At 48.2% G+C, this 25,600-nt stretch overlaps 1 protein-coding gene across 1 annotated transcript in view; it reads left to right on the forward strand.

Moving 5' to 3' along the window:
• The window catches only part of TSHZ1 (teashirt zinc finger homeobox 1), a 75,091-nt gene extending 57,834 nt beyond the window's left edge, over window positions 1-17,257 (forward strand). The window contains exon 2 of the mRNA XM_068563446.1: window positions 12,738-17,257. Coding sequence (XP_068419547.1) covers window positions 12,738-15,946 — 3,209 coding nt within the window. The 3' untranslated portion in view covers window positions 15,947-17,257. The remainder of the gene's footprint in view (window positions 1-12,737) is intronic.
• Window positions 17,258-25,600: the final 8,343 nt, after the last annotated feature.

A 25,600-nucleotide genomic window follows, 5' to 3' on the forward strand; every position in this document is an offset into this window, starting at 1 on the left:
TCCGGGGGCAGCTCCCCTCGCCTCTATGCCTCAGTGTCGTCACGTGGACGTGGAGAGCAGACACGGGCTTTCCCCTCATCGAGCTGGTGAGGGGCTAACACAATTAATAAATGCAGGGCACTTACGACAGTGTCTGGTCTGGAGAGAGTGTTCAATAAATATTACCTGTTATTATTCAATGCCATTTTAATCCAAAGCATAATGCCGGTCGAGCAGATATTCTGTGGGTATGACATGTTTACCCAAGAACAAGTAAATTATGTCTTTAAAAATAATAGTATATTATCCATCCCCTCAAATAACTTTCTAGCGTGCTGAAAAAAAGACATCCTCTCCATCTGGGTGGATCATTATCCCAGAATGTATTCCATTCCGACTTGAGATTGGACTTCAGTGTTGTCATGGAGAAGATGCTTCTGATTGCAGTGGGCCCCTCACCTTTCTACAGAGAATATATTTACACGAATGCCCTTCTTTCCTTTTCAAGCTATGGTTGCAGGGGTTTGAAATCTGTTAGCATCAAACGTCCTTTTTTCTAGGCATCGCTTGGCTTTGCTGATTTCCTCTTTCCAATCCACTCCCACACGGTCTTTTGGATGGGCTGTAGTATGTGCTCTCTCCCTCCAAATAGTTTCTTTCCCCCCTTTTTTTTCTCAATGATTTAAACATGCCCAGCATTTCTCTCCAAGCAGTTTCATGAACAGAACCAAAGCAGACAGACTGGGAGAGAGAAACACGGAAACCAAGTGAGAAGGTGGAGTTGAGGCTGAGCTTCCTTCAGTTGGGCTCGCGGAGAAAGGCTTTCCTGGGAGAACAGCTGGAATAGAATTTGTTTTCTTTCTGATGCTCCTTGAATGAATCTTTTATTTTCAAACCTTTTTCTAGAAACTGTTGAACCTTGTACGTCCTCCAAGACTCCCACCCGCAGCCAGAGCTTCTAGAGGTGTGGTCTCGGGGTTGACTCAGGGCACCTCATACGTGGACTTCCAGAAGAAATCAAAAGAGGAAATGTCTTTAGACTAACCAGGAATTGTTTCCGTGAGATTTCTAAACAGGAAAAGAATGACTAGTGTAAGGGCCCCGAGTCTCCCCTAATGACTTGGAGCGTCGCTCTAGCCCCTGCTTTGGATCTCAGGGGAAAAGAAAGGGAAGAAAGCTCGAGGCTGGAACCCAGACTGTGACTCCAGCCCCTCCTCCATCTTTGTAGCCAGGAGACTGTATCCCCAGCCTCACTTAAGGATGCAGATGAGGAGTGAAATCCATCCACCTGCTGAATTCACATCTCCAGGTGCCCCAGGCATCCCAGGCCCGCAGTTTGCCTGAGCCCCATCTCCAGGTGTTCAATAATACAGCAGGATTTAGCTGCACCAAAGTGTCACCTGTCTAGGTGAGTCGTGCCGGTGTCTGTCTGAAGTGACAGCCATCTTTGAGTACCGGCGTCGTTCACTGACTCCGCTCTCATCATTTGCATCAGGAAGGTAACATTTTCGACAAGGTTGTTTCCTGTTCCCCGGCTTGTTTCCTGCCCCTCCCTCCTCCTCCTCCCCCCACCCCTCCCCACCCTCTTAGAGCACCTGAGCAAAACATCATTGCTGACAAAGGTTTCCTTCTCCAAATTAAATGAGCCCGGCTAGCCCGGCAGTTTTTACACAGAAAGCAAGTGAAATGCCAGTGTGCCAAGTTAATGAATCCGGTAACAGGGAGAACATTATTGAGCCTGGATAATATGATCTAGCAATGTTCCTTCGCACGCTTCCTGTAAAGAATGTATGGAAGTCAGTTATGTGCGCGACGCTAACGTCTGTCCTACCCCATCATGGTAATTTGTATAAGTAATGGAAACAGCTTAAATACTTCCATTCTGATGTTGCCAGCAGGGATGGAAATGAACGTTTCAGTGAAATCACCTCGACAGAGCCAAGCGGGGAGGGGGGCCGGGACTGATTCATCTCCACTCCCTTTGGTGATGGGAACCCTAATGAGAATGCTGGAATGTATAGTTTATCAGATGGAAGAGGAAGAGCAGGTAAATCTAGGAGATTAGAATCGCGGGAGAACCACCAGCACGAGGCGCCCTGGCCTCCCCAGCAGACCTCTGCTAATAACACGCTCTTTTCATCCCGAGGGAGGGAGGCAGGGGTGTGGCTGGCTGGCGGGGGAGAGGTGAGGACGGGCAGGCTCTTTTCTCCTCTCTGATGGGCTGCCAGCAAGGGTTATCTTCAGCCAGTAAAACCCCAGGGGGCTCTTAGGACACCTCTTAGACCCCTGTCTCAAAAACTTAGAGGGAGGGAAGAGAACTTGCCTCTTCTTCATTTCCCTGTAATTATAAATGATCCACTTTTAGAATGGCTTTCTCTCTGCCTAAAACGTCATTTTACTCCCTTCCTTGTCCATGTGAGGAGGAGCCATTTTATTTGAACTGCTAGTGCTGTTTAACCTTCCTCAAAAACTGGAACCCAGTTCCTCTTCCCGAGATATCCCAGACCTGTCACCCTGCTTCTAGAAAAATCAGTTTTTCTAGCAAAAGGACTACTCTGTATGCCAAGTGTGCTATAACATCCTTGTAAATTCAAGCGTGTTAATGTGGGTTACTCAACATATTTTCACACTAAAATGCTATATTCATACATTGCATCATTGCATTTTCCAGTATCACTACGTTTCTTCTGTCTAGACGCTGTTACTGAAAATCCAAGTCAGTTAAAGATGGAAACATTTAGTCATCTGGCCTGTTATATTAAATGCCAATATCTGAATGATTCCAAATATCTAAATTTGGGGACATGGCAGAAGCTGAGCATCTTTTGTTGAAAGAACACGTTTTTCAGTTTCCATCGGGACGTGTTGTCATCAGGCAGGAACAGGTACGGATGCGTGCCGGTTACCTTGTGTGAGTGGCTATTTTGAGTAAGCAGGTTGGTATCTGCTGGATGGCAAAGGATGGATTTCAAGCTGGCTTTTAGAAAGCAAATCATGATCAGGGGAAGCCTTTCTTCTATTGTTGCTGTGCTCTTTCAGTGAGGCACCCACACTTTTGTTCATCTCTCTGAGGAACCCTGGCTCTAATTGCTCAGAGCCAGGGTTACTCAGACTCTGGGGAATTTGGAACTTTATTACATTTAGCCATTAAAAACCAAAGACAGCTGTCACTTCTCCCCGTTCTTCAAATGACTGTTGAATATCAGAGCAAATCTTGTTTTCTTTAAAGAAGCAAAGATACTTAAAAAAATTTTGGGCTGGGATTTGAGAAAAAGAATCGATCTAGTTCGCTGAAGATGCATGTGCCTCATTGTATAATTACAATTTGAGAGGAACATATTTTTCCAGACAATATGTGTGTATGTACATTGTAAACCACCGGGGCACACGTTGTTGGTGTCAGATTCACCTCTAGCAGGGACCGTATACGTTACCTTCTGTCCACTTGCATCAGAATGCACGGGATTTTATGCGACTCATGATGACAGCACGTCTTTAGGGACACATTGGCATCCAGAAGGCACATTTTATGGCAAAACAATATTAACAAGATTTAATCTGTTTAAAAAAAAGTGACATCTAACTGTAAGATCCAGTTGTCTTGTTCTCATCTCGGGGCTGATGGGGTCTACGTGTTTTGTGGTTTTTATGTGCTCACGCCTGCACACACCCACACACCCACACCCACGTGGAGGCTGGTGGCTTCCACGCCCTGTGCCTGTCCTGACGCCGAGGCCGGCACAGCTGCTCTGCGTGTCGTTCCGCTGACGGCAGGACACGCCGCGTGTGCTCACCGTGTCACACTCCACGCCGCGTGCTTGGCTCAGGCAGGGCGGGGGGAGTGACGGCAAAGCTGTTTTGACACAAAAAGAAATAGCAGAAATGATGATTTGGAGTCTTTGTTTTATTTGATGGGGAGGAATGTCATTTCTTTCTGTAAGTAATTGTAAAAGGAGAATTTCATACTGCAGTTACCATTTCCAGGCTTACTCATTCATCAGAGTTCCGCAGGGTGCGGGTAGGTGAGGGCAGAGGGGAGCTGAGGGTTTCAGCAGAGAAAATGCAACGACGTTGAGTTGACTCTCTTTTCTGTGATTCAGTAGCTGCTCTCATCCAGATCTTTCAGGCTAAACAGTTGTATTCATTCACCTCGTGACGTATGTTGTTCTGTTTCATCACTAACAGTAAAAATTTCTACAAATATTTTCATGTATTTTGGTATATCTGTACCCATGTGAATTTTTAGAACACTGTAGCTTATATTGAGAATGAAAGATCGTGACAAGTAATCACTCTGTCCAAGCTTGGAAGTTTTTACAGGTCTCTCTCTGTCTCTCTATCTCCCTGCCTCTGCCTAGGCAAAATTTCCAAAAAAGCGTCTAGGAGAGCAATTAGGAGAATTCACTGGTAATAGTAAGAATAAACCCAATTATTATGACAAGAGAACAATATTTTCTGATATGATAGTGTGGATGTAACTGATGCAGACGCCATTATTGTTATTAAGGGGATTTCAAGAAAGTCAGGTGACCTTGTATTAAGCTTCCAGCCAAGTACAGCAGTAATTACGAAGGAGATGCTGGCTCTTGGTGGATCACATTGGTACATAATTTATATAGACTGTAATATATTTAAAGACAAACATTCTCCTAACTTTGTGTTAATAGTTGCCGTGTTGTCGACAACTGCAGGGGTGTGCCCTGCACTGTTCCCATCCACACCCCAATCCCCAAAGACTTGATGTTTCCTTCTCTCTTCTTTTATCCTGTGCGTTTACGAGAATGGGCTGCTGGATTTGAACTTGGAGACACGTGTCTGAGACGTAAGCCCTGCGTAGTTCGGCGTGTGCTGAGTTACATTTCTTTGTTCTTGTTTCAGCCATTTGAAGAGATATTTCGAGCCCAAATCTCCTCTCCAGATTTCTAAATGTCATCTATCACTCTATCTGAGCGAAAAGTCTTTTCTCGTTTCAGGTGGTAGAAAATACCAGGTCGGAACCTGGTTTGGGACCTAATTGGCTAATATTGGGTTTGTAGACCCGGACTCATCAGACTGTCCTAGAGTGGTGTATGTCCCTCCCCAAATGAAGAGGCAATAACCGAAAACATGGATTTCCCCATGCTTGGCATTGGCCATGCATGTCTCGGGGATGGATGGCTTTTTAATTTGTGGATCGAGAGAACATTTGCATCGTATATTAACACGCAGTTCGTTGGTAGTGCGTGTTTTCTTAGGTTCATGCAAGAGTTATTTAGCTTTTGCCCTTCTTCATTTCATTTTAACTTCTCTTTTAATTTTTCAAGATTCTCATATATTTTCTCTCTCCTTTTTCCTTCTGACATTGCTGAAAATCACAGAAAGTTTTCAGTCTTTTAAATTGAGGTTTAAGCCCTTAATTTGTGCTTTCTCACTTAATGTTAAATTACATTGTTGTAACTGCAACAAACTCCAGGCATAAGATTAATACCTGATGTGCTCACTGGGAGGAGTGGGAGGGGCCCCCGATAACTTGACATTGAATTCTGGGGCAGGGAGAAAGGGAAGCCGTTGTATTTATTTTAAGGAAGTTACCTGTGAATTTCTAATTAAAACTAGAATTGGGTAAAAACCATAGGCCGTTTTATTTATAGACCCCACAATTCTAAAAAATGGCCTCTGTTGGGTTTTAGGTAAAGAAATAACCGTTATCAATCAGCTGGTTTAGCAAACTGGTACGTGAGCGACTGGTGCCAGACAACTAAAATTTACCAATGGGATAGAACAATTTTTGCTCCTTCTACATCAGAGCAGAAGGGGCCTTTCAGATTTGCGTGGCAGGTTGTCAACCTTCCTGCAAAAAATTTAGAACTTAGTTTCATAAATTAACGTACATCCCACTTGTATGTTGCTGTCCTTTCAGAGTAGCACGGAATGGGCCCTGACCTGGGTCTGCTTTCTCTGCATTTTTTATTTCCTAATATCTTCTTTCACCAAACCCACCTGCTCTCTTTGTAACAGAGGTGAAGTTACTTTACAAGTGATCGATGATAAATTTGGAAGAAAGTGTGTTTTGCAAGATTTTACAGTGAATTGAAGCTGTTCATTTATCACTGAGGTGTGTGTAAGCCCCTTTTGTGAATTGTAAATATACTTTGATGTGATGGCCATCTGTTCGTGGGTATCACGTTTTGCCAGTCGAAAACCTAGTTTGATATAGCTAAACGTGTAATTTGGTATGATTGTATAGTTTCACCAGGTGGCAATACAATAGCCAAGTTTGTTATTTACTGTAAGCCAGTGCCCAAGCAGGGACCAACGACCTGTGTTTTATAGTTGTCACTTTTGAATTTCCCTTTTCCTCATTCACAGCCAGCTCTCAATTGTGTGTGCTAATGAGGGAAAGAGAGCTTGGATAAACAAAGTTCCCCAACCTGATTCTTGTCATTTATTTCCACGGCCTGCCCCCTGGGGCCTGGGGAAGAGCCTAACCAGGAACTGCTCTCTATGAGTTCCCACCTCCCGCTCCTTCCTCTGTGTGGCTGTGATCAGGGAAACTGTAGGAAGGCAGAGGAGGGGCCTGGGTGATGCAGAAGTTCAAGGGCTAACATCCCGAGTAATCCATCGGCCCAAATCTCACGTCTGGTTGCTGCACAGTGACAAGGGCCAGGGAGGGGACCACTTTCCCTGGGACGAGGGCTCATTATTTTGTTCCTCTTGTCCCCATTTGTGTGATGTGAGCAGTAGTTTGTGAGGCCTGAGGCTGAGCAGGGCGCCCTCTGACAGCCGTGGGAGGACTGCCCATCGTGGGCATTTCCTAGTTCATCTTGAGGGTCTGTCTGCAGGGCGAGATGAGGAGGAGGGGCCCGCAAGCACAGAGGGGGGCTTGGTGATGAGGATGGTGGTCTGTCTGCCATTTCCATGAATACTTCCTATAGCCCCACTGTTGGGGAAACTGAGGCCCGGAGGATGGGGTGAGTGATTGTATGGGGGTCACCGTGTCTTCATCAGTCTGTCCCTTCTGTAAGTCTGTCCTCAGGTCCCGATAATGATGGGTGTCTGTCCTTCAACAGGGAGCCACAGCAATGGCTCCATAGCGTGGACCCAATGGGGACGAGCAGGTGAACGCCATCCCCACGCCCTGCACACCTGGGCTCGCTCCTGTGTGGGACAGATGTGGCTGAGGGGGGACGTGTCTCGGGTGTGTCCCCTTCCTGATACCGACGTGGCAAAAGCAAATGACCCCATCCCCGCCTGGTACCGAAGCCAGGAGAACAGAGGTCTCGTTTCCAGGCACCATGGGGTCCGGTCTGCGAATTTCCACCTGCACAGCCCTTGTCCGCCTGCCCCAGGCCCAAGCTCTTAAAGTGAAACCCGGTAGATTCTGGATCCTTCTGAGGGCTCTGGTTCCAGGATGTGAGCCCAGTTCTGGAGGGTGGGAGGGGTTGGGGGTCGGGAGAGGGGGCTCAGGCACGGCTGTAAAGGAATCCCTCGTGCCCGTCAGCATCTGTGGCTCATCATCTGTGTCCTCACATGGCCACGCACGCTGCCGAGTCGGGTGATATGGACCAGCACTTGGTCCGAGGGCCACTGGGAAGGGGGGCGTGAGAAGAGGGAGGGAAGTGCTCGTGGGGGGGCTGCCTGGGGAGGTGGGTGCGCTTCCTGCCAACGCTGATTCTACCAGGCCCGGTGCGCCCGAGGAGGGGCAGGAAAGCTACTCCGGGGTCAGACGGGCGTCCAGTGGTGGGGACACAAGACAGATGGCCCCCAGCTGCCCCCTAGGTCTGTGTTTCCTCGTGCCGCTTGTAAATTAGAATTGAAAAGTTCACTCATTAAAAAGATAGACACAGTGAGCTAAAAGTACATGGTAGAAGAGTAAAGTAGCCAAAGAATATCAGCGTATCAGGATGAATAAAGTGGAAGAGTGTGTGATAAAAGTAGAAATCCTGAAAGTCTAGAAACGGACAGGGACCGTGTTGGTGGAAGGCTAAAGTGATGCAGCACAGTGACCACTGGGCTGGTGGATTGTGGGTCTCAGGAGAGGCCTTGCCTCCTGCCCCCCTGTCGGTGGGACCCGGCAGCCCCCTCCCTAGGGAAGGCTGAAGGAGGTGAGGATACAGGAGCAGGGCCGGGAGGAAGACAGAGGTGGCCTATGTGCGGGCAGACTCTCGGCGCCCCCGAAATTCTGCCACAGGAACCCTAACGCCATCTGTACCCCTTCATTGTTCTTCCCACCTCTTACTTTTTAACATTAGAAAATATAAAAGTAACAACGAACAAAGCCCTTCCCACATTCCCTCCCCCAGGCTGGGCCCTGCCCTTCCAGGCTCCTTAATTCCCAGCGTCGGGCTAGTGGCTATTTCCAGCTATTTCATTCCAGAAATGGTGTGAAATGGCTAATCTGTGCTTGTTGAATTGAAAACACTGAAGAAGATTTTGAAAACAGATATTTATCAAGAGCCACTTCAGTCAACAAACCCATATATTCATTATCTAGAAAAAAACCACTATTAACATTTTCTAAAAGGATTTTTCCATTGTATTGTGAATAGGTTTGTCTTTTGCTTTTTCCATTGAATGCCTCTCCCCTTGTCATTAAAACATAGTTTTTAATGTTTGAATAATATTGCATCTTAGGAATAAACGAAAAATCACCTAACTACCGATTATTGTTGAAGATTTACGTTGTGGAAAATTTTATATGGAATAATACCATAAAAGACATCTTTGTGCATGAAGCTTAGTCTGTATTTTATGTCACCTTCTGAGGCTACACTTCCAAAAGTAAAACTATTGGGCCAAAGGGTGTCAAAAAATTTCTCTCCTTTTACTCTTTTTTCATTGAGATTCTCTCAATTATAACAGCATGATGGGCACATAAGAGGTGTCCTAAACACTGATACAGAATTACTTTGGGTCAGGGACTTCCCTGGTGGTCCAGTGGTTAAGACTCTGCACTTCCACTGCAGGGGGCACGGGTTCAATCCCTGGTCAGGGAACTAGGATCCCTTCATGCTGTGCAGCACAGCCAAAAAAAAAAAAAACAAGAATTACCTTGGGTCATTAATTCATTCACAAGCATTTACTCAGAGTGTTTGTTGGCATTGAGGTGCTAATGAGACAAAGGAAAGTAACTCGGTCCTGATAGTGGCAGAGTGGATGGACCTCCGGCGGGGCGTCAGGTGACCCGCGTTTGAATCCTTGTTTGTCTCCTCTGGGACCTTGGGGAAGTCGGTCACCTTCTCCAAGACCAGTTTTCTCATCTTCAAAATGGGCATTTTCAGGGGTGCTAACTTGAAGGGTTGTGAGGGTTAAAATGGGGCAAAGAAAGAAAATGCCCAGTGGGGGGAGGTAGGCAGAGGTGGCACTCAGCAGTTTTAGTTGAATGAGCAAGTTCACTGTTTGATTATGAGGACAGACAGGTAAACATCTCTTAATGCTTCCGGGAATGAACTCGGGGAGGGGGTTAAAAGGCATCACGAAGGAGGTGACATCTGAGCCTCCCCTTGAGGACGAGCTTCGTCACCAGGTGGAGAAGCGGGCGGGGTGCCCCCTGGGACCAGGGTGCGCGGGGACTGGACCTGTGGCGGAGGGAGGGGTCCACGTGGGGGTTTGCGCCCCCTGTGCAGCTCGTGGACCCTGACAGCGATTTTAGCTCAGGGGCTGTGGAGGAAGAAAGAGCGTGGCAGGACAGGAGGGCAGGAGGCCCAGCGGCGTGGCGGTTGCTCGTCTGATGAGAGGCTGGAGCGTCCGAATTAGGGCAGGGGCCCCTCTGGCTGTGGAGCTGGACCACAGGAGGCGCTGAGGACAGCCGTCGCTCTTCCGGCGCGGACACTTGTTTCGGGGGGGATTCGGTACAGCTGAGGCAGGAGACTCCCAGCTCAGGAGGAGGCAGTGCGCTGTTACTGGGGCGGGGGCTGGAGGGGGCAGGGTCAGTCGTGCGTCTGCACGAAGTTGACGGGGGGCGCCTGTGGAACGCCCACGTCGCCATGGACTCCGGTCACAGCAGCTGAGGCCGCTTCTATATGCCGGACGCGAGGCAGACTCGGACTACAGGCCAGAGGGCCTCCCAAAGCCAGCTTCCCCCGACGGGGCGGGAGAGCCCAGGCCTGCACCCGGTAGCCTCACAGGTGGACGTGGATCCGGTGCTCGCGGGCGTGCCCTGGAGGAGTCGTGGAAGAAGTCAGGGTTGGCTGGAAAGAGGCTGCGGAGGGACCGGGCAAGAGTGACAGGCAGGGCGGGTGGAGGAAGCCGGCGGCGCCCTGGCCCCGGAGAGCATGGTGTCACACCTGGAGTGCGCTGGGCAGGGGGGCTGGGGGCCGCCTCCCCGCGGGGATGCTCGGCCCGGGGCAGGGGACGCCAGCGGGTCCCAGGATGCCCCCGGGTCCGCCCCGGGGCTCCCCTCCTTTCTGAACTTGTGCCCCCGCCCTGGCCCTCCCCTGGCCGCCTGCTCACCCAGCTTCGTGTCTCCCCTGGGAGACGAGCTCCAGGAAGGCAGGCACGTTAGGGGTCCCCCTTCCCCCTCCTGGAAAACGGGGGACGGGTGTCCCAGGGAGGGAACGGCAGAAACCAGTGACCCTTAGGAGGCCGGGGTTTGCTCTGTGTGGTTCCAGGAGTAACTGTCGCCCTGGGGCTGGGGGTGGCCTACAGGAGGCGTTTGAGCTCAACCTGGGGGCTCCCGGGTGCCGGCTGGTCTGTTGGGAGCAGGACGGGCCCGGGATGCAGCAGGGCCTGATGACATTCCACTCTGCTGGGACACGGACACGCGTGTGGGCAGATGCCAAGCAAGTCACGTCCGTGCGGTTCCAGGCCCTGAGATGCCGCCCGCAGAGTGAGGACCGGTGGGTGACAAACACACCCCGGAGGTTCGGCAGCGAGTCCCCCGCGATGGCGCGGGGCTCATGGGCTGTAACTCTCTGACTCGTTAGTGGACTCCGACGCAGTCCTGCCTTCCGTTGGGAAGCACCGTGGACACGCGTGCCTGGGTCGCTCGATGCTGCCACCCGGGCGTGGGGACGGCCGCGAGGGGAAGCAGGAGTGGGCAGGGATGCTGAAGGGCCCCGTGGAGCGGCCGTCGCTCGCCACGTGTTCACTTGTGCTCACGAGCGATCGTGCCTGGAGCTCTCGGCGTGCGGGCGCAGACCCTCCCGTGTGTCTCCCTCCTGCCCGCGTCCGTCCCCTGGGCTGCCACCTCCTTCTCCGTCTCTCCATCACTGTACCTGAAAACCCCGTGCTCTCTGCCGCGTTCCCTTGGGGTCTGGTGCTGATAACGTGATAACGAGTGATTCTACTTAATGAGACACCCTCTCAGGTCATATCAGTGCATTTTAATAGGGCCTTTCTGGAAATATCTTAACCCCAAATTTCCCAGGTAGTTGACGCAACACTAGTTGTTCCCTCAAAAAAAAAAAAAAAAAGGAAAAAGAAGTACAAGTATGCTTTGGTCAAATCAGTTAAGAGGTGCAGGCGATTATGTCCCCTTGGGGATTGACAAGATCTGTCACATAGTAAAGGATCTAAAATGTGCCGCAGTAAAAGGTCAGATTCCATCTAGTGATTTATATGCCGTCCATCCCTCCCATTCTTGGGACAGCTGTCAGTATCCTGAGTTTTTCTGGGAAATGCCGCCTTCACCCCAAGAAGTCACCCTCTGTGCAGCTGTGGCCTGTAGCAGGCCATTGTAGCATATACTATAGGCCTTGTAAAGAATAAAAATTTTTTTATTGTGCCAAAATATTCGTAACACAAAAGTTACCATTTTTATCATTTCTAAGTGCACGGTTCAGTGGTATTAAGTACATTCACCCTGTTATGCAACAATACCCACCATACATCTCCAGAACTTTTCGTCTTCCCAAATTGAAACTCTGAACCCACTAAACACCAACTTTCCATTCCTTCCTCTCCCCCACCCCCTGGAAACCACTGTTCCACTTCCTGTCTCTATAAGCCTCCCTACTCTAGGTGTCTCATATAAGGGGGCTCCTACAGTATTTGTCTTTTTGTGTCTGGCTTATTTCACTGAGCATAGTGTCCTCAGGGTTCATCCATGCCATCGCATATGTCAGAATTTCCTTCCTTTTAAAGGCTGAATAATATTCCATTGTTTGTATAAACCACATTTTGTTCACCCATTCATCCATCAACAGACATTTAGGTTGTTTCCACCTTCTGGCCCTTGTGAATAATGCTGCTTTGTACACACGTGGCTCTTTGACCCCTGTCGGGTGTCACCTGTGGGAGACTTCTGCTCCGTCCAGGCAGGGGGGCGCTGGTGGTGCTATGTTGCTTTCTCCTTTTTAGTGGAGACCAGAGTATTTTTATCGCTTGCCATTGAGGAGCGTTTTTATTTACGGAAACCGTAGAATACTGTCTGTGTTATTATCTTGCCCTAGAAGTTGACAACAAGGTCCGCCCCCCGCCCCCCGCCATGGGGAGGCACAAGGGACCCCCGCTGCTTACAAAAAGAGGAGCCTGCAGGAGGAGGGGCAGGGGCCCCTTCCCTTCCCACCCAGCTGTGACGGCCACACTGACATCTTTAAGAAGAGGGCAGACGCTGCCCTTCCGTCGAAATGTATTCACTTAGGAGGGGGGATTGTCTTGGTGGAAACCTATTTCCTGCCGTCGAACTGCAGAAGGGGTAGATATATAAAGTGGAGGTAGCCTTGTAGCCTGGGAGCTCGGCTGAGAAACATCTTTCTAAAGATCATCTAACTGCTGGGGAGGCCGCGTCCTTGGAGATGATTTACGTCTCCTCACCGTGTTTCATTTTTCTCTCCTAGCTTACGTTCCTGAGGAAGAACTGAAGGCAGCAGAAATAGATGAAGAAAACGTGGAGGAGGATGGGCTGCCTTTGGACGTTCAGGAAAGTGACTTCGTGTGCAATGAGGAAGCGGAGCTCAAGGAGGCCCAGAGCTACCAGAACTCCCCCATCAGCACCGCGACTAATCAGGACGCCGGCTACGGGTCGCCGTTCAGCGAAAACAGCGACCCGCCAGCCCATTTCAAGAGCTCTTCCTCCAAGGAAGAGAAAGAGGAGCCCCAGGGTCGGGAGGGCGTCTGCTACCCCCAGGACAGCTTGGCCCAGATCAAGGCCGTGTATGCAAACCTGTTCTCGGAGTCCTGCTGGTCCAGCTTGGCTCTGGATTTGAAGAAGTCCAGTTCGACCACCAGCAACAGCGATGCCGGCCAGAAGGAGGGCTCCACCCCCGCCCCCATGCCCCCCACCAGTACCGCGGGGGCCACCGGGACCACGGCGAGCACCCCCAGCTCGGGCTCCAGCTCCGGCACCAGCACCAGCACCAGCGCCAGCGGCGGCCCCGGCTATGACTGGCACCAGGCCGCCCTGGCCAAGACGCTGCAGCAGACGTCCTCGTACGGGCTGCTGCCCGAGCCCAGCCTCTTCAGCACCGTGCAGCTCTACCGGCAGAACAACAAGCTGTACGGCTCCGTGTTCACGGGCGCCAGCAAGTTCCGCTGCAAAGACTGCAGCGCCGCGTACGACACGCTGGTGGAGCTGACGGTGCACATGAACGAGACGGGGCACTACCGCGACGACAACAGAGACAAGGACTCCGAGAAGACCAAGCGGTGGTCCAAGCCCAGGAAGCGCTCCCTGATGGAGATGGAGGGGAAGGAGGACGCCCAGAAGGTGCTCAAGTGCATGTACTGCGGCCACTCCTTTGAGTCTCTGCAGGACCTGAGCGTGCACATGATCAAGACAAAGCATTACCAGAAAGTGCCTCTCAAGGAGCCGGTGCCAGCCATCACCAAGCTGGTCCCTTCCACCAAAAAGCGGGCGCTGCAGGACTTGGCGTCCCCCTGCTCCCCCGAACCGGCGGGCATCGCGGCCGAAGTGGCGCTGGGCGAGTCGGCCAAGGACCAGAAGTCGGCCAACCCGTACGTGACGCCCAACAACCGCTACGGCTACCAGAACGGGGCCAGCTACACCTGGCAGTTCGAGGCCCGCAAGGCCCAGATCCTCAAGTGCATGGAATGCGGCAGCTCCCACGACACCCTGCAGCAGCTCACCGCCCACATGATGGTCACCGGCCACTTCTTGAAAGTGACCACCTCTGCCTCCAAGAAAGGGAAGCAGCTGGTGCTGGACCCCATGGTGGAGGAGAAGATCCAGTCCATTCCTCTGCCCCCCACCACACACACGCGGCTGCCCGCTGCCCACGTCAAAAAGCAGCCCGACTCTCCCTCGGGGTCCGCGGCCCCGGAGGAGAAGAAGGAGCCCGAGAAGGAGAAGGCGCCGCCGGCGGTGGCCGGGGACGCAGACAAGCAGATCAAGGAGGAGGGTGAGGACGCCTCCGACAAGTTCGAGCCCACCGCCCTCTACCAGTACCTCCGCGAGGAGGACCTGGACGACAGCCCCAGGGGCGGGGTGGACATCCTGAAGTCCCTGGAGAACACGGTCTCCACGGCCATCAGCAAAGCCCAGAACGGCGCGCCCTCGTGGGGCGGCTACCCCAGCATCCACGCCGCCTACCAGCTGCCGGGCACCGTGAAGCCGCCGCCGCCCGTGCAGAGCGTGCCGATGCAGCCGTCCTACGCCAGCAGCGTGAAGTCGCTGTCCTCGGAGCACAGCGCGCTCCTGCACTCCCCGGGGAGCCTCACGCCGCCGCCCCACAAGAGCAACGTGTCGGCCATGGAGGAGCTGGTGGAGAAGGTCACGGGCAAGGTCAGCGTGAAGAAGGAGGAGAGGCCGGCGGAGAAGGACAAGGGCTCGCCGGCCAAGGCCGCGTCCCCCGTGGCCAAGGAGAATAAAGACTTCCCCAGGGCCGAGGACCTCGGCGGCGGCGGTGGCGGCAAGCCCCAGCAGCAGAATAAGGGCCCCGAAGCCAATGCGGGGAAGACCAAGAAGGAGGGTGCGGTGGACGCCCACACCCCGAACGGCACGGAGCCCCTCAAGGCCAAAGTCACCAACGGCTGTAACAACCTGGGCATCATCACGGACCACTCGCCCGAGCCCTCCTTCATCAACCCGCTGAGCGCCCTGCAGTCCATCATGAACACCCACCTGGGCAAAGTGTCCAGGCCCGTGAGCCCCTCGCTGGACCCGCTGGCCATGCTCTACAAGATCAGCACCAGCATGCTGGACAAGCCGGCCTTCCCCGCCCCGCCCGCCAAGCCGCCCGGCGCCCTGGACCGCTACTACTACGAGGGCAGCGACCAGCCCATCGACCTGACCAAGTCCAAGAGCAAGCCCCTGGCCCCGGGCGCCGCCGACGGCGTGTCCTCGCCGCTGCGGGAGAGCGCGCTCATGGACATCTCGGACATGGTGAAGAACCTCACGGGCCGGCTGACCCCCAAGTCCTCCACGCCCTCCACCGTGTCGGAGAAGTCGGACGCCGACGGCAGCAGCTTCGAGGAGGCGGTGGACGAGCTGTCTCCCGTTCACAAGAGGAAGGGGCGGCAGTCCAACTGGAACCCGCAGCACCTGCTTATCCTGCAGGCCCAGTTCGCCTCGAGCCTGCGGGAGACCCCGGAGGGTAAGTACATCATGTCGGACCTGGGCCCTCAGGAGCGGGTACACATCTCCAAGTTCACCGGGCTCTCCATGACCACCATCAGCCACTGGCTGGCCAACGTCAAGTACCAGTTGCGGAGGACAGGGGGGACCAAGTTCCTGAAGAACCTGGACACAGGGCATCCTGTTTTCTTTTGCAACGATTGTGCCTCTCAGTTCAGAACTGCTTCCACGTACATCAATCATCTAGAGACACACTTAGGCTTCAGCTTGAAGGATCTCTCCAAGCTGACACTAAATCAGATTCAAGAACAGCAGAACGTTTCCAAAGTCCTGGCGAACAAAGTGTTGGGCCCGGTGGGAGCCTCCGAGGACGATCTGGGCTCCACATTCCAGTGCAAGCTCTGCAACCGGACTTTCGCGAGCAAGCACGCAGTCAAACTGCACCTTAGTAAGACCCACGGCAAGTCTCCCGAGGACCACCTGATCTACGTGACGGAGCTGGAGAAACAGTAGCCCTGGGTCCGCGCGGGCCCGGGGCACATTGCACTAAACGTCGTCATACTGCACTAGGCCTGGCCTGAGCCTCCAAAATCAGCCTGCCCTTTGTTGCTGACTGCCTGTCTGGACCTTGGTTTTTCTTACACATATTTTGTAGTTATATTTATACGCTCTTCGTCCGATTGTGCATGTTCCTTTTCTTTTTCCGTGAGTCAAAGTCTGATCTTTATTTTCAACATCTGTTCTCGATGTTCAGCTCTCTTTTGTAGGAAATAGTGGGGCACACTACTCGGAGACATTTATTTAGCAGGAAAGAAAGATACAAATAACAATGAGAAAAGACGTCCTAAAATTACAAAGTTGCCATGACAATAAAGGTCATAGAACGTCCTAGTGTCAAATTTAACCCTTTGAGGACTGTAATCGCATTTCTGTGCCTTTCACTCAAAAAAAAAAAAAAAGAAAAAAGAAAAAAAAAAAAAGGCTTAAAGGCATTTCATTCAGATCAAAAGCTGTGTCAGACACAAAACTTATTTAATAATTAAAAAACGAGCTTTTATATGCAGAACTGGTTTGTGAAGGAAGCATGCATGCAGCTGTTGGAAAATAGAAAGTTGTCTAGGACTTGGGGTTAGGAAGCCACAACTTCACATGTTTAAAACAAAAAAAACACAAAAACTAACAGCAGCGACAACAAACACCCCAGTTGCCACTATGCCCAAACCCTCTGGATGCTGAAAAAAATGCCACTTTTGGCAAAAAAAAAAAAAAGTATGCAAGCTATTATTTAAAAATGTGTAAAAATGCTATTTCTTTTTTCTGTAAAATACTGCAGTTTATAGTTATTTACAAATGTAAGCTTTGGTACAAGCTGACCTTTCTATAAGCGTGCTGCATTGGTAAATGAAAAAAAAAAAAATGGGGCAAATGTTGGAGTCCTTTCCTTGTAAATTGCCAGCATCAGCTTAAAAACTCCTATATGTTACATATCGTACCATTTTAATCTATTCAACTTTCTTTGTACCTTCTGGCTGTATGCTTTCTCTTTTAACTTTTTATATTGTCATTTTATATTAAATTTCTGTGTATATAATGTACAACCACAATTTTTGAATAAAATTTAGTTCCTGCAGCTTGATTTAAATAGAGAAATTTTACTGGCACCTGCATCTTTCCAGATGCATGTATATCAGACAAAAATAAATAAATGAAAACAAAGCAAGCAATGCACTATTAATTATACATTTTGATGTTCTATCATTAATATTGTACAGTACATTTCGGTTCACACAATTAAATCCACTGTTTTCTCGAATGTAAAATAAACCCACATGCAGTTCTTGATTTACATAGATTGTCATGTCGTCATTATTTTGCCTCTGAGATGTTATTTCAGCAACGAGAGGTATGGCTTATGCAATCAACCAACAGAAATTCTAGTCGGAATCATCATTTCATGATTTGTGTGCTGACGTGCTTCATTCAAATCATCAGTATTGCATTTCTTAAAATGATAATTAAAAATTTTAACTCCGCTGGGTGCCACCGGATTCCTGAGGACAGCCATTGAGCGATGGCTGGCTTGTACATCGAGGGACTGAGGTGCTTCCTTTGGAGAATGCTTCCGCACTATTTTTAAATGTTTACAGTTATCCTTTGTGTGCATCCGGAGCCTTAACAGTGGGGGGCGGTCGAAGGGCAGGTCTTGCTCTATAGCAGCAGACCCTGGGGGGCTTGGAATTGGTTCTGCGTTGCTCCAAAGAGGAAAGCCTGATCTCTGCACTTTTAAAAATGTACAGTTTTTATAAAATGAGCTGCCCTGGAGCACGCGGAGGGGCGTTGCTCTGCGCGGAAGACCACCGGCACCCCAGGCCTGTAAGCGCTGTGCCCCTGGCCCTGAATGAAATCCGGGTCTTCCTGCTTAGTCTGGCCTCTTTGCCGCGGAAGTACATAACGACATGAGCAGGACAATTTCTTTTTCCACCTTTTGCTTAAGTTTTCGTAAAATAGTATCCTGAGAAAGCTTAGAATGTACAGCACTCAGCTGTGCTGTTTCCATGATTTCCCTCCATGCCAAGCCCTTGACCCCTGTGGGAGGAGAATCAGGGCGGCCACCTCTGCACCATCTGTGCTGAGGCCGCAGAGCGCCGGGGAGGTTTGCTGCCTTCTCCTGACCTTCATGGGTAAACAGCTCTGTCCTTTAGGAGCTTCAGCCATTCAGACATTTTGGTTCAGTGTCTGGGGGATTACATACTTTGGGCTCAAGGGGTGACGGGGAGGAGTGACAGCCCTGTGGTGGAGTGTAGTGGGGTCTTTGCACGATGATCCTTCGAAGTTCTCTTTATTTTAGCACAGGCCTGCAGATGTATGTTCTGTGATTTCACCTTGGAGCGGGTGCAGCGGGTGAGGTGGTGTGACGGGCGTGAGAGGCCGGGACGGGGTGGGTTCGGTCCCCATGTGGAGCCGTGGGGCCGTGTGAAAGCTTGCAGCTGAGTGCTGACCACTGGGGTGAGGACGTGGGACTCGAGGTGGGGGGAGTCCCTTCCTTCATTTTTCCTTTTTCTAATTCATCAGCCACCTTGTGATCTTGTCATCCGAGTTCCCCAACCGATGGCCAGAAGACTTGCTCATTTGCTGCTGATGAGACGGTGATCCTTGTTGCTGTCTGGCGAGGATCCTAGTAGGCCCCTGGCGAGGAGCCCCCCTTCCTCGCCAGGGACTCTTTTGAGTGTTTCACATGGAGTAACTCCCTCAGGGCCCCAGGGGGTCTGTTACTTCCACCTCCTCTGCAGGTGGGGAGCCCCTGCTGGGCTCAGTGGACACTTGCCCAAGCTCACAAGGCCCATGATTGACAGAACTTGGGCCTGAGCCCACGAGGCTTTGCCCCGGGGTGCGTGCCCTGTGATCTGCCCTCAGGTGTGACCGGCCCCAGGGGAGGGTCTGTGGTTTCTACGCACCCACCCCCAGCGGATAAGCATTCCTCCAATCACCTCCCGCGGCGGCTCCCCTCGGCCGCAGAACAGGCCAGCTCTATCTTCTGTTCAATTTGTACAATAAGTTGAAATGATGTTAGTTACGAGTTTGTTGTATCCTCAACTGAATACAGGTCTACCTAGTAACACAGAAACTTGATTTGTAAATAAATACAGATGGTAACATCCAGGGGACAAACTGGCTGCCTCTAATTTGAGGATTTACTTACACGAGTTTCTGCTTCCTTCATCAGTATTTGAAGAAACGCATCCCTCCTTTATCTGGTCTTGTGTGTCCCCCAATGGACTCCACAGGTGGCATTGCGTGCTCTCCGTTTCTCAGGGGGCCCCTCTCTCCCTTCCCCCAGGGGAACAGGCTGCATCTTCTGGAGCCTGAGGGCAAATGGCCCTGAGCGTCTGGAGGGAGCTGGCCATCCGCCCGTCCCCTGCCTGGTAGGAGGCTGGAGGGCCTAGCGAGCAGGCAGTTTTGTAACCTTGTGTACACGCAGACATCACCCTATTTTGCATTTGTATTTGCAGCTTGAGTATCAGGTTTAATAACTAAATCTTTTTTCCGTTCAATGTGGATTTTTAAAAGGTTTGGGATATTCCTCTGAATGTGGGTTGGGTTTGGAGGTTCATTGTTATTTAGTTGAGACTTAAAAGATATAAAGCCTATAAAATAATCATAGACACTAGTTGATATAAGAGAAACAAACTCAGGCATTGTATGCAAAAAGAAGAGATTAAAAACTTTTCAGATTTATGTTCCTACATTTCTATATTTGATAATCTTTGAAAAGCTTTGAAACATTAGTTGAAATCATGTCTAAACTGCTTCCGAATTTTCAGAAACCTGTACCTACAAATAAAGGTTTCTGCTTTTTTCCAAGGTAAAATTTCTTGTTACTTTGTTTTTCTGAAGATGGTGGAGACCATTAAAAGCCAATTATCGAATTATAAAGTGAAAAGATACCAAAGAGTCAGATTTGGAGAGCCTTTGTAATTTTCCCATACCGTTAATAATAAAAGTAATACATAGTCATTGCAGAAAACTTGTAACACACACACACACACAAATAAAGGAGGAAATAAAAATTAACTTGTTTTCATCTAGAGAAAAATCACTTAATATGTTAGTGCTAGCATCTTTTTTTTTCATGTTTCTACAAAATAGATGCTCAACCTACTTTTGTACTTGCTTTTTTTACTTGTTAGTAGATAATGTGTATTTTCCCATTTCATTAAATATCAAAAATATCAAAAATCTTATCGAGATGTACTATAACTTATTAATTAATTCTGTTTTAGAATTTGGAAAAGCAACATTTAGATTCTTTTCAAGTTTTCAGTGTTACAAATGAGTACACAAGAATATTCCACTCAATATTTCCATGAATATTTTTGGTTATTTCCTTAGCATAAATACCCAGAATTGAAATTTCTGTCTCACAGTGTGATTTGATACCTGTGCCCAAATCACCCACGAGAGAGCTGGTACCAGCTTCCTCACCCTTCGCAGGAGAACGACCATTTCTGTCCACCTTTGCTTTGTGAACACAAGGATTTTTTTTTTTTTTTTTAATTCTGGCTATTTTCACTAATTGGCCAGTGTAATATTGACGTTTTAATAATATTTTTAATGCTTATAGTCCACTGATATTATTTAAAGAAGAGATGGCTTAAGAACCTGTATGATTTTTTTTGAGGACTTTCATGTGAATTATGAGTCCATTTAAATTTGGTGGCCAATTTACATATTTTAGAGAAAACACACAACAAAGAAAGAAGTTGACAAAGGTCTGCAGCTCCCCTGTGGCTCCAGCACGAGAACATGACAGCGTGTCTTCCTGTGCTGTTCTCCCAGGGTAGATGGCCCATGAAAACGTGCCCAAAGACGTCAAGTATATTATATACCAGCACTGTCTTTAAATTGCCCAACTTGGAATAGGGAGAAAAATTCCATATTCTGGGATTTCTATGACTAATTTACAATTAGTATCTCTTAGGCAAACAAAGATAATCTCAGAATAAAGTGGACTATCCTAGGAAGATGCGATTTGGTCACCTAGAGGGAATAGAAGGGAGGAGAGAAGGACCAATTCAAAAGTCTAGCACAGGGAACTATACTCAGTATTTTGTAATAACCTATAAGGGAAAAGAATCTGAAAAAGAATATATATAACTGAATTACTGTGCTGTACACCTGAAACTAACCCAACATTGTATTGTAAATCACCTGTACTTCAATTAAAAAAAAAAAAAAAAAAAAGGCAATGTCGGAAGTATCTTCCACAGGGTAGTTTCTTCCAGAGCTCAAGTTCAAAGCCATTGCTAACTGAGAACCGATGTCTCTGACCCAGGTTTCTGATAGGAATATGAAGGGGCTTATGCCATAGTTGTAAAGATTAGGAGGAAGGCATGTCACCTTCAGACCAATTAAGGTCAGGAGGTTCTGAAGGGTACATAGAGCAATAAGGGCTTTCACCAACTACTATTGAGAAGTTGACCCATAACTAGTTAGCCATTATTTTTCTTCAATCACACAAAAATATTTGCAACTTGATCTGACTGGTATAAAGATTGGTGATGTGTTCCAGGGTGATTGACGTCTACCAGTTGAACAGATAGTAGAAGCTGTGGGCTGACATAGGTCATCACATTTTGTTAAAATATTTGAGATATGGTACAAAGCATACGTTTAATTGAGATATAATTGACATATAACATCATATTAGTTTCAGTTGTACAGCATAATGATTTGATATATGTGTATATGTTATTAAGTGATCACCACAATAAGTCTAGGTAACATCCATCACCATACATAGTTACTGAACTCGTTTTTCCTGTGATGAGAGTTTTTAAGATCTACTCTTCTAGCAAGTTTCAAATATACAATACAGTATTATTAACTATAGTCACCAGGCCATACATTACATCTCTGGTATATGTATAAAGTATACTTACATATTTTATAACTGGAAGTGTGTACCTTTTGACTCCCTCCACCCATCTTGCTACATAATAATAAAACTAAGAAAGGTGAGAATTTTTTAATCCTTTGTGACCTGTGTAATTTAAATATTGAATCATATTTCTAAGCCATAGCATTCTGATACATAGCTCATGTCATTATGCCCAGTTTATATTGAGGAATGATTGACCAATTAATCATTTTTCTTACCAATTTCAACCTTTGGCTCTTTAAAGTCATTACAGTTATGGAAGGCAAATATTTAGTTATGTTTTGATTTGTTAACTTTAAGAGACAGTAGTGCCCAAAATACTTTCCTTTTGTTTGTAATATATTGATTTACAAATTAGTAAAATCTAATGTCCACTTTCAAAGCTATTTGTTCTCCTTTTGGAGATTCCTGTCCTCACTCAGTTTTTGAGACATGAATAACTTGGATATGCAAAATTCTAGCATGGTGAGCTCAGATATCGGTATGTGGAATGGCGTGACGATGACTGCTTCTCGAGACTGGACTCTGGATGTTGATTGGGACACCTTCTGTTTCCATCATGCCTTCCAACAGTTAGTAGAAACCAAGGGCATTAAAATCTGAAATGATCTGCAAACACAAATCTGATGGAAAGGACTTTGTTCAAACTTCAGATTACTATGAAAAGTATATTTCAAATAGGGGGTCATTTAAAGTGTCAGCCCTTTTCACGGTGATTGTTATCTTAAATATAATGTGAGTATTCATCTTTAAGTTCTGGTTAGATAGTTGGAAACTTACAGTGACAATGTGTAACATCTTGTTTGTTGTCATGGAAGCCCTGTAGTGTCAGGAAACCCTCCTGACAAAACTGGAAGCTACAGGGAGGTGCCCAAGTTGCCATCACTCTAGCTTCTCAGAAGAAAAGATTTCAAAAAAAAGGAGTCACAAAGTTACAGATGACCCCTTTTCTTAAAATTTCTGTTTTGATAAAAGCGTGCCCTTTTTTTCTGAGACACTTGGATTTTTTAAAAAAATTTTATTTTATATTGGACTATAGTTGATCAACGATGTTGTTAGTTTCAGGTGTACAACAAAGTGATTCAGTTATACATATACGTGTATCTATTCTTTTTCAAATTATTTTCCCATTTAGTTTATTACAGAATATTGAACAGAGTTCCCTGTGCTATACAGTAGGCCCTTGTTGGTTATACCTATTTTAAATATAGTAGTGTGTACATGTCAATCCCAAACTCCCAATCTAAGACACTTAGATTTCTGAATTTCTTGTTATTTTCTTCCAGAGGCTTTCCTTTTCAAGAGTGGAATCCCATATCAGGACTAGAAAGTCTGATATTTCAGACACTGGTTTAAAAGTCATCCATTTTGCCAATGGTTTCCATGCCAGGAGAATAGTCTAATGGCATTGTTTTGACGTGAATCGATGCAGCTGACTTTTTTGGCGACGTTGGCAATGCAGTTTCTTAGCACACTCCCAGCAGGAGGCACAGTGGCTGCGTTTATTTTCCCCTCTGCTACGTATCGTCAGGCCATTTCCCAAGAACACATTTGGCCTTTCTTAAGCCACAATTCCTCAAAGACAATAAATGTTTTTCTCCTGTAGGGATAGTGTTTAGCCTTCTTACTCTCTTTAGCCTTCTTACTCTCCAAGTGTTTCCTTCTTGAAAATCCCCACTTCCTAGAGTCCTTCAAGGCCAGTCAAACCCTCAGCATCGTAGAAAAGCCAAGTGGAAGGAGCCCATGGGAGCAGGTGCGGGCCCGTAGGTGCCTGTGTTCAGATGCTCAAACCTGTGTCTGTTATGTCCCAGCAGGAAGAACAGTAGGAGGGCTGAGGCTCAGGGGAGGGTCGGGGCAGGGCCCGCACAGATTGGACACGCTGGGAAATTGTTTTGAGACTGGGTTCATGGTCTCCGTGGTCTATTAAAGGTTACGGTCATTCTGCCACTTGCATTAGGAGGGAGGGAAGAGCAGATAGATGGGCAATAAGGAGAGAGAACGTGCCAGTGAGAAGGCAGAATTAGGCCCCTGGACCAGTGAGGCAGCTGGTGAAGTGCAACAGGTACAGGCCTGGGCATGCTGCACGGACGTAACCATAACTAGTGGTCGGAAGCAAGAAAGGAGCGGGAATGACTTGGACTGTTGCCTGGGGGGCATGGCCAGGTGGATGGAGATGCAGTTCTACCCACTGGAGATGGTTTGTGGATGTCATTTGGTAAGAAAGAAAGTGCGAAGAGCGAGTGGGAGCGTGGCCTTGCTAGGGTTAAAGATCCTTAAGCTTTAGAGAGAATGTATAAAAGAAAATTTCTTTCTGAAATAATTTATGGAAATGCCGTGCTCCTTTGAAGGTTCCATGTCACCGCATGGCACTACGCAATGTTCTCTTTCTTCACCTGTCAGGCAAAGACCACCTCGAAGAGTCTCACTGCTGATTACTAGTTAATTGTCATTAATAAGTGACAACTGACATTATGGGGGCTTAATGCAGAGAGAAGAGAAAAGAGCCACAGATATTCTAATGAGCTGACTCCTACGTGCCCTCTATTGTTGTTGAAATGAGAAGCTGTCGTCATTGTTCAGGAGATGGGCTTCAATTGCTCTGGAAAATATTCCCTTTTAATTTCTTTATGCAGAGATAATTCCCGGTACTCTGTATTTCTCCCTCTCCCACCCCCCTCTGCTTTGAGCACACACGCACACGTGTGCACACACACACACGCACGCACACACTTTCCCACTCTCCTGTGAGTAGGCTAAAAACTCCCAACTTGTGAGCTCCTGTAACTTGTTCCTGAACAAGGAAGTAGGACCCTGTAACAAAGCAGATAGAACAGAAAGGACTTTTAATACCCTAGTCATAGTTGACTTGGATGGGGACCAAGGTGGAAAGGTCCAGAGCTGAGAAATGAAGAGTGGAAGGAAGACGAAGAGAAAGAATTGATTTAACAAGAAAAGATCCACCAGTCACAATGGGAGAGCTACATGTGCTGACCAGGAGCCCGTGAACACACGTCGCAGCCCATCCACCCGAGAGGAACGTTACTCTTCCCAGCGCTTAGATCTTTAAAACGCTGACAACAACCCTCAAAATCCCCACAGAATCTTCCAGAAGAGAAGGCAGAGTTGAGGGAAAATGATTCAATAGGTATCGAACTTTAAGTTACACCAGTTGCCATTTGCTTTCCGTAAGTTTCACCCGAACAGAACTTGCCATTTGGAATCCTTAACCACCAGGACCCCGTTCTTTCTTGCACGTGTGTGTGTGTGTAGGTGCACATAAATGCAGTACTTTATTTTGACATTAGAGTAGAAAGCAAAGTAGAAAGTGTACAGCCAAATAATACCCAAGTTGGCTGGAGCCCCTCACTGTGTCCTCCGTCCGTTTGTAGGGAAAGGGGGAGATGTTAGAATGTAGGCTGCACTCAGCTCTAATACTGAAGGTTTCCAGACAGGAGCATGGCAGGATGATCTTGGGGAAGACGCAGGCTGAAGCCAATAGGAATAAGATGTGTTGTTTTTCAAGTGCCAAAACCTCCTAACAACAATTTCCCGTGCTATCAGATCATTTCACACCATGCCATCCACCTTCTTTCAGGTCTTATCACACAGGTGCAGTTTCAAGCCTGCTGTTTGAAGCCTGCACTGTTAAAGAGAAAAATCCTGTCTTGATCCTTAGAACACTGCCGTGGCAGTCACTCCTTTGTGCAATGGCAAACCCTCTGCCGTGT

The sequence above is a fragment of the Eschrichtius robustus genome, chromosome 14 (genome assembly GCF_028021215.1).
Source record: "Eschrichtius robustus isolate mEscRob2 chromosome 14, mEscRob2.pri, whole genome shotgun sequence".
Lineage (NCBI taxonomy): Eukaryota > Metazoa > Chordata > Mammalia > Artiodactyla > Eschrichtiidae > Eschrichtius > Eschrichtius robustus.